Genomic DNA, 8,851 nt, shown 5'->3' on the forward strand with positions numbered 1-8,851 from the left:
AAGACCCGCCTCCAGCGCCCTGAGGGGGCCTGCATTTCCTATGATACTTTGAGACGCTGTGCCTTTTGGGAAATGAAGTCTTTGGGTTATTTATTTTATTATTTTATTTTTTTGAAGAGCACACTGCTCACCTGGACACAGGACCTTACATCTCGAAGGATCCAGGTGTTCGGAGACTCAAGATCCTGTATGTGGAGCCGGAATTTCAGGGTGGGACCCTCCTGATGTGGAGCGAGGCGTCGGGGATCTCAGTGGACTATATACTACAAACTCTTGCTGGCCTCAGGCTCGTACTCCTCAGCCACAACCTACCTGGGGTGGGCCTTATTTGGAACAGAGAGGATGTGGGAGCACCCGGCATCCCGACTGTTGGATGTGGGGATACACTGAAGGAAGAGTGTTGATGAGGGTGTCTAGGGTTCAAAGGTCAGAGATCAGGCTTGCGAGGAGTTGGGGAGGGGGCGTCGAAAGTCAACCGGGTCAGCGACTGACAGCTCAGGGAAGATACTTATGGCTAAGGAGCTCGTGGAAAAAGAAATGTAACCGGCCTGGCAGACTTCTTAAGAGACGGACTGTAACTCCAGGCACGGTAAGAAGCAGCAAGAGGAGGACGACGAATGTAGTCTCTCGAGAGTCGGGAGACTGAAGAGAGACGAGAGAAGAGAAAACGAATTATCTGAATATCCATTCCTTGGGTTCGGCTGTCACTGTTACTTAGCTGGGCTTCCCTCAGTTGTGACCCTAGGTCTTGGCAGTGAGGAGATGGCTTCTCCCTCTAGACAGCCTCCCCTTGGGGGGTCAGGGCTGCTGCATGGTAGCCGTGCTCGTTCTTATGGAAGCCTGGTACAATCATCCTGCTCCCCAGTGAGGGAAAGACGCCTGGAGCATCAGTTGGAGCCTGGAGACACCCTGGCTGGATTAGCACTCAAATACGGGGTAACGGTGAGTCTTCCAGAATTGAGATAGTCCTGAGAAAGTGGGTGGCCCGCTAAGCTGCCTCCTCTCACATTATTTAAATTCTATTATGGTCTGTTTTTTGTTTTTTGTTTTTTTCTTCCTTATTTTGCTTTCACATCTCAGCGGAGCACTGTTGGGACAGATCTGCCCAACTATCCCAGTGGGAGGAGCAACTCCTGTAGATGGTGAGGGAGGTGGGTGAGTGGGGGCGGGGCTTACAGCCATTAACTAGACCTGTGTCCCTATCAACTTAAGACTGATAAACCAGTTTGATCAAGGTCAAATCATTTGAGTGTCAGAGTAAGGTTTCTGTCTGACTCTAAGGCCCATACTATTCGCCATGCAGGGTGGGGTGGGGTGGGGATGGGGATGTAGTGACCGGTAAGGAAGAGCTGACTTTTACTAGCACTCTGAAGGATGCCTGTTGGTAGTTCTTATTTCCACCCCAGGGCTCTGTTTTCCTTGTGAGGAGGCACAAAACAAGTGCCCTCTACATACTCCAAGTGTTTCAGGTCCTCTCTAGGAGTGGTTTGATGGGCATAAAAAATACCTTGCATTAAAGTTGCAGCCTTCCTGTCTATATCCTGTTTTACCACATACAAACAAATGTTGGGTTTAGACAAATTCCAGTGTTGCTCTACTTAAAGCATAAGGTAAGCCTTTCTGGAGACACGGCATACGTTTGTCGATGTGCTCATGGAATTTAAATTCTCATGAGGAACAGAGAAGAAACAAGAAATGGTGTAAGCAATATCCACAAGGGGTCGGAGATCCAGAACTATTTGAATCTTGCTCAGAAGTGGGAGTAGATAGTATTTGATGTGGGGTTTTGTGGGGGGCGTGGGGGGTGGATTTTCTAGACAGTGTGGCCTAGAACTTCCGGTGTTCTTGCATCATGACTGCTGAGATTAGGAGTGTGACAACCACACTCTGAGGTGCAGGCTTTAGGAGTACCATCACCACGGGCCTTGAAGACCTAGAAACTTTCCCCTCTGTTCCCACCTACAAATCTGTTCAGCCCAGTTGTTTGTATCCTTGTCTTCCAGCAGCCCACAAGCTTTAAGAGCTGAAATCGGTTCCTTTCAACATTATGCCTCTAAACCCTGGCATAGTCTCAGTCATGTGGGAGTTTAAAAGATGATTCAAAGCTGCCAGGCATGGCAGTGTACCCCTTTAATCCCAACATTTGGGAAGCAGAGGCAGACAGATTTCTGAGTTGGAGGCCAGCCTGGTTTATAGAGCGAGTTTCAGGACAGCCAGGGCTAAAAAAAAGTCTGGCAGGGCGTGGTGGTGCACGCCTTTAATCCCAGCACTCGGGAGGCAGAGGCANATCCCAGCACTCGGGAGGCAGAGGCAAGCGGATTTCTGAGTTCGAGGCCAGCCTGGTCTACAGAGTGAGTTCCAGGACAGCCAGGGCTACACAGAAAAACCCTGTCTCGAAAAACAAAAACAAAAACAAAAACAAACAAACAAAAAAAAAAGTCTGAAAGCCAGACTTGGTGGTCCATGCCAAACTTCTGATGTTAGCCCTCAGGAACCTAAGTCAAAGGGATGCAGAGTTCTAGGCCAGCTCCACATATAACAAAACCAGGGTACTGGAGTTGAAAGTGTAATTCAGTGGTAGAATGCAGAAGAGAGACAAGGCTAGACACTTCCTGTCGGGGCTAAATAGACACAGTTCTTGAATCCTCTTTGAATCCTCATTCAATGAAGAGCCATAGGAAGTTGCTATGCTAGCTAGAGGGTTAATAGATTTTTCTAGATATCAAGAGAAAGCTGTGGGCATGAAAGAGGAAGGACAGTCACGTGTGGCCGTGGTGGGTGCGAGTATAAGAGAACACATGTGAGGTGTTTATTTACTTAATATCTGAGGTCTGCCAGGGGTCCAGTCTAGGACTGCACACACTAGGCAAGCTCTCTACCATGGAGCTACAACTCTAGACACCAAGACTCATTTACTTATTTTATTATTAGTCAAGGTCTCAGTATGTAGTTTAGTTGGCTTCACACTCAGAGACCTGCCTGCCTCAGCTTTCCAAGGGCTGGGATTAGAGAATTGCACTATTAGCTTGGAGTGGTAGCACATGCCTTTAATCCTAGCACAGGGTGGGTTGGTGGGGGGAATAAGCAGGTGGATCTCTGAATTTGAGGCAAACCTGGTCTATAGAGTGAGTTCAAGGACATCCAGGGCTACACATGCATGTATGCCCGTTTGCTATGGGGTGCCTGGTGCCTATAGAGGTCAGGGGATCACCTGGATCTGGAGTTACAGACTGTAGTTGTCTTCAGACACACCAGAAGGGGACATTGGACCTCATTACAGATGATTGTAAGCCACCATATGGGTGCTGGGAATTGAACTCAGGACCTCTGAAAGAACAGTCAGTGCTCTTAATGGCTGAGCCATCTCTCCAGCCTCACCTCAATAATTTTTAAAAATGTGAAGGTATCCTAAGACTAAAAAGTATGAAAATTATAAAACAAGATTAATATCAGCTCTTTTTTATATTTTAGCTAGCTTTTTATGGTGTCAAATAATGTTGTACAATTACTTAAAAACTTTGAGTTGGTGGCCTAGAAATATGGCTCATTTGGTAACTCAGTTAATAAAAGTGCTTGTCACACACATATAATAAACCCTATAGCAGCCTCCAGGCCCTACCCACAAGTACACTGTCTTCAACCACACACACCAATAATAAAAGTTTGGAATACTAAGCCAGAAATGTTTGAGAGCACCTGGTCTACATAGTGAAAAGGAAGAAAAAAGCTTGCTATTTTTAATGAGATTGGTGGGTTTTACTGTCAGACATTAATTTTGTTGATTTTGTTTGAAGATGGAACAGATTAAGCGTACAAACCGCCTTTATACTAACGACTCCATCTTCCTGAAGAAAACGCTCTACATCCCCATCCTGACAGAGCCCAGAGACTTGTTTAATGGTTTGGATTCTGAGGAGGAAAATGATGGAGAGGAAGAGGTACGCCCGAGTAAGGATGAGATCAGATCGTCTTCGGGGAAGAGGAAGAATCAAGGGTCAGGGTCGGGGCGGCCCAATGGCACAGACCTCCCGCCTCACCAGGAAACCTCCACCCCCAGCCATGACCTTTCTGCCTCTGATTTCCTTAAGAAGCTTGACTCACAGATCAGCCTGTCAAAGAAGGCTGCTGCCCAGAAGCTGAGGAAAGGGGAGAGTGGGTGAGTCTCTGGCCGCTCCCTCTAGCTCCCTGCAGAGACCCCCTTCTTTTAGCTGGTCACAAACTAAGGAGTAACCAAANTGCCAAAGAGGACAGGCAAGTGGATGCCTTTCTCCCCATGTGGTCCCCAAACCATGAAAGAGCCAGTGGCATCTGGAATGGGGTAGTGCGTGGGAAAGTAGGTTCTGTGGGGTTGTACTCACTAGTGTACTGGGAAGAAGCCTTGGGAGTAACTTCTTCAGAGGATCCCGAGACTCCATCCAACTTGTGAAACAAAGGGAGGCAGCCTCCCCTCCCCCACCCCCCACTCACTGTTCCATTCTCAGGTCCTTGTCTTGATTTGTTGCTCTTTCTCCCTTCCCTCATCCGCAGGGTACCTGAGGAGGACAAGGGTCTCTACCCTAGCTCCCCTCGGATGCAGCAGCGAGCAGTCCTAGGCCCTGTGCCGCTCACCCGGACATCTCGGACCCAGACACTGCGGGACCAGGAAGATGAAATCTTCAAACTCTGATGTCCACAGAACTGATGAGCCAGGCAGGATGTTGAAGGACCAGCCCAAGGGGGAGAGGAGTCTGAGGTGAGGCTGAAGAGCAGAGCTTCCCAGCCTGCCTCACTCCTCTCCAGGCATCTTTGCCAAGATTTCTTCACTGGGGACACTTAGTGGCAAGCACAGGGAGTGGGAGCAGAGCTCTTCCCAGTTCTTGGGCTGAATCTAGAGTTAGCCTTTAGATTCAAAGGCTCTTCTATGCCCTCGCTGTCCCGTTGAGCATTCCCTGGCCTTAGAGCAGGGAAGCAGAGACCCCTCCCCATCTCCAATGATCTTACCTAATTTATTTGGTGCTATATTGAAGTAATATTTATTTGCTATATCTAACTCCTTTCTCCTCTTAACTGAGAAAAGAGGGGGGAATTTCCATATCACTGAAGATAGGGAAGCCCAGAACTGTAAGTGGAGGCGGCTGGCTGCTCGCCTGTCCCACTTTCCTAGCGAAGCTTGTTACTGAGGCCTGGGAGTTGGTGACGCTCACCACAGAATGGTAGACTGCACTGAGTTTTCCGCACTCCCAAGGTAAAGGGTAGGACGAAGCTGTGACTAGGAATTCCCTACAACCTTTCCCACCCCTTGGCTCGGAGAGAAGGCAGTGGGATGGGCTACTGACTAAGCATCCTTCTTCCAGCTCCTCTCCTCTCCCCAGCACGTGGTGGGGCTAAGGAGTGGAAGATGCTTTGGGGTTCAAGGAGAATAGTTACAGAAGTGTCTTTGTTACACACCCTAGCCTGCCTATGCCTTGCCCCTCACTGCATATGTATCTGTAATCTGTACCTGATCTGCAGGACAGTTTGTCTTTTGCTCCTTAAGTGACGAAATAGGCATGGCGGCACAGTAGTCCTGGAGTCTGTCTCCTGTTCAGGAGTGGGAATAAGTGTTGTTTCTAGACCTCTCCTCTATGTTTAGCCTGTGTATGGAGCTCGAGAGATTAAACCGTGAGCCCTGTGCGTGCTTTAGTGGTTTTATTTCCCCTGTACCTCCCTTCCCCCAGCTCCTTCTAGAAGCTCTGGAACACAGAGTCTGTATGTGTCCTAGTGCTGCCTCCAACTCTAGGAGATCCAGGAGGTCTCTGATGGCCACCTTCCTGCGTGTGGCCTTTAGTGTCCCCTTCCTCGGGTTTGTGGAGGAGGAGGATCCCCTGGTTCTGGGCAGCCCTCCCGGGAGAAGCCGACCTGAGTTTCACTTCTTCTTCAGTCAGCTGTTTCCTTTACTGGAACTGGATGGGAGCGAGAGCCGCCTCACTCAGCTCAGCCTTGCTTTGCCCCAGCAGCAGTTTGGGGGTGGGGGTGGCCTCAGTGTCTATAGCACTCTTGGGAGAGAGTGAAGCCAGGGGATCGAGAAGCATTGGTGCAGGGTTAGAAAGCCCGATGTGTCATTTCCCAGTCAGTCATTTTGCCATAGTCCAGTGTGCTGAGCTCCGGGCTCCGGAGCTTCAGAGCTTGCCCTCGTCCAGCAGCTTCCGGAGCCCATCACAGATCTTGCCAAGGTGCTGAGTGAAGTCAGGCCCATAGAGGGCAGCCAGCAGGTCGGGGTCAGAGTAGTGATCAAACACGTGCCTGATGCGGTCATGTGACTTGGGTGTGAGGTGGTGCTCCACCAGCTCCAGCAGAATGTCCCGGCACTCGACAAGCAGACCTGCTAGCACGGCAGCCTCAAAGGTGAAGTCCACCTCACCGAAGCTAAGTGCGGTCATGGCGCCCTGCCGTAGCTTCTGACGAAACCGTGTAGCCAGAGCCAGCTCCCCAGGGCCAAAGCAGCCACTGCGGTGCAGCACGGCCACTTTGACGGCCACCTTGATGAGGTCTTTGATCACCCGCTGTGCCTTGGGCCGGCTGTGCGTGTATTCTTTGGACACTCGGTAAAGCTCATCTAGCACCTCGCTGCTGGTCTCGTCGATAAAGAGATGCGCCACGGACCGACCAGCCATTTTACTCAGCAGCTTCTTCTCCGCTTGTAGTGCCAGACTCTTTGAGCTGAAGGACTCCATGGTGCTTGCGGTCGGTGTGTGATCAGTCACTGGAAGAGGCAACCGGCTTAATGAGAGAAAAGGAGAGAAATGGCTTTTCCTCATCTTCACTGCTCTGCCTGCTTTGTCTTCCCACTCCCCTGGGCCCCTCCATCCTGTAGGCTTTGCTTCTGCTTTTTCCCTTCCGTGCTGTAAACAAGACAGCTGTGTCTCCAAAACAGCGGCGAGGAGCAGGGGGAGCCTGGCTGGAGGAGTGTGGGCATGACTGGAGTCTTAGGGCAGCGGGCTATGCGGCGGCCAACCGACAGGGAATTTGCACAGCGCCCCTCTGTTTCCAGGCTTGAGATCCAAAGCTCATGTCAGTGGGGGTACCATAAAGTCTTAAAAGAAGTGAGAGATACAGGGTCCCCAGAATCTTAAATAGAACACTTGGCTTTTTTTTTTTTGAACATACTGTGTGCCAAGTGCTTGATATGAACTGCCTTGGTTTACCAACTTCATAAGGGTGACAAGCCCTATTTTACAGTGAGAAATCTCAGGCTGAAGGACTCTTTTTTTTGTTGTTTTTGTTTTTTCAAGACAGAGTTTCTCTGTATAATCCTGGCTGTCCTAGAACTCGCTCTGTAGACTAGGGTGGCCTTGAACTGAGATCTGCCTGCCTCTGCCTCCTAAGTGATGGGATTAAAGGCATGTGCCACCACCTCTGGGCAAAGCTAAGAGATCTTAAGCAACTTTGCCTAGTAAATATGAAAACAGGCTTCAAGGAGTGGGGCAGATGTCTCAGACAACAGATGCTCACAGTCACCTATAACTAGCTCCAGGGAGACGCAACACCTCTGGCCTCTACTCACACATATACATAATAAGTAACAGATACAAATTATGAGAAAAAATAGCTACAAGTCAAATAATCCCTCCACATTCGCCCTCCAACAAGGAGTGCTGCCAGTCACAGCCCACGAAGGGTGGCTGAGGCGGTGGCAGGTAGTGGTCTCCGGCTGGCTATATCTTGGTGGTATATCCTGTGCCTACAGACAGGGTCTTCTCACCATGGGCCTTGATTGTGCTGCTTCTGCTTGTTTTGCTTCTTACTTCCCCCTCCCCGGCTCTGCAGGATGTGGCTGTGACCGCAATGAGGAGCAACCTCACCCTCTCTCCCTAAAATGAAAATAGGAGTCCTCTCAGAGGGAGGACAGCCAGGGGACTCTCTCCCACAGCCGAATCACTCCAATGGGAACCTGCCATCTTGATTTGTTTCTGCCTTGCCCTGTGGATCTTTCACAGTGGAGGTGATTTTTCCATAGGGGCCCGCTTTCCTTCCCTACCTGCCCTCCTCTTACCCAGCTCTCTATTGCCCTCTTTGCCATCTCCAACTAGGTCCCCAGTCCTCCCAGGGTAGCTATGTCACTCACTCTTTTTGTCCCAGCCTCTACGTGACCCTCATGAATCTCTAGCCTAGCAGAGGTTTCTTTCACTTTGCGTCACTGTACTTCCATGTCCGAAGATACTGTAGATCTCTAAATCTCTAGTCGTTACTCCATGTGCACCTCTGTCCCTCAGCTCTAGACTCAGCCCCCATCCCAAGCCAGGTCTCACTCTCAGACAGCCTTGCCCCATCCACTAAATACACCAAAATGGTTCTGGGGAGAGAAGGGGAGACCCAAGAATTCTACAAGCGAGAGTTTCACAAGACGGAAAGAAAGGTGAAGGTGAAAGGGTCGGGATATCCTGTCAGTGTCACCCCGAAACCCGCCCTCTGTCATTGCCAGACTCTCACCTGCCGTGTGCTGGGTGCCAGTCTGGCCTTGGATGTTTCTGAGAGCTCACAGAATGGAGAAGCTCCTAAGAGGCCCTTTGGTCTAGCCCCACCCCAGGCCCCGCCTATCTACTCTCCACCTCCGGTTCATCATCACTGTCACCAAGAAGTCCAGTGTTCCAAGAGCCGCCTAGAAATAAGACAAAGGTCAAAAGGTATGGAATTCTGTAGGAAGCACCGACTGAAGTGGCAAGGACGGATTTACACACCTCCACCTAATAAAAGGTCTGCTTCTTTCTTGCTGCCTAATATTTTTGTGGTACTGAAAACCGTGCAGAGTCCAGATTTTAATGTGAGAGACAGTGAGGGAAGTACTGAAAGATCATCTAGTGCTGTAGTAGAACAGCATTATACAAGCATCTTC

General features: G+C 49.9%; 2 protein-coding genes across 4 annotated transcripts; one reads left to right on the forward strand and one right to left on the reverse strand.

Annotated features, from left to right (window-relative positions):
* Positions 1 to 38: 38 nt before the first annotated feature.
* Lysmd1 (LysM domain containing 1) lies at positions 39 to 5,652 on the forward strand. Its single transcript, XM_021157870.2, has 3 exons — positions 39 to 942; positions 3,795 to 4,156; positions 4,528 to 5,652. The coding sequence occupies exons 1-3, from the start codon at positions 763 to 765 to the stop codon at positions 4,664 to 4,666; spliced, it is 681 nt and encodes a 226-aa protein (XP_021013529.1). The 5' UTR covers positions 39 to 762; the 3' UTR covers positions 4,667 to 5,652.
* Tnfaip8l2 (TNF alpha induced protein 8 like 2) lies at positions 5,653 to 8,488 on the reverse strand. Of its 3 annotated transcripts, XM_021157874.2 has the most exons (3): positions 8,449 to 8,465; positions 7,721 to 7,829; positions 5,653 to 6,721 (listed from the first exon to the last, which is right to left on the reverse strand). In XM_021157874.2, exon 3 carries the CDS (start codon positions 6,690 to 6,692, stop codon positions 6,138 to 6,140), a length of 555 nt encoding a protein of 184 aa, XP_021013533.1. In that variant the 5' UTR covers positions 6,693 to 6,721; positions 7,721 to 7,829; positions 8,449 to 8,465; the 3' UTR covers positions 5,653 to 6,137. The 3 variants fall into 3 exon arrangements, with proteins under 3 accessions (XP_021013533.1, XP_021013530.1, XP_021013531.1); XM_021157871.2 differs by lacking the exon at positions 7,721 to 7,829 and having other exon boundaries at positions 5,653 to 6,738; positions 8,449 to 8,488; XM_021157872.2 differs by lacking the exon at positions 7,721 to 7,829 and having other exon boundaries at positions 8,449 to 8,473.
* Between the last annotated feature and the right edge of the window lie 363 nt (positions 8,489 to 8,851).

Source organism: Mus caroli, chromosome 3 (genome assembly GCF_900094665.2).
Source record: "Mus caroli chromosome 3, CAROLI_EIJ_v1.1, whole genome shotgun sequence".
NCBI lineage: Eukaryota > Metazoa > Chordata > Mammalia > Rodentia > Muridae > Mus > Mus caroli.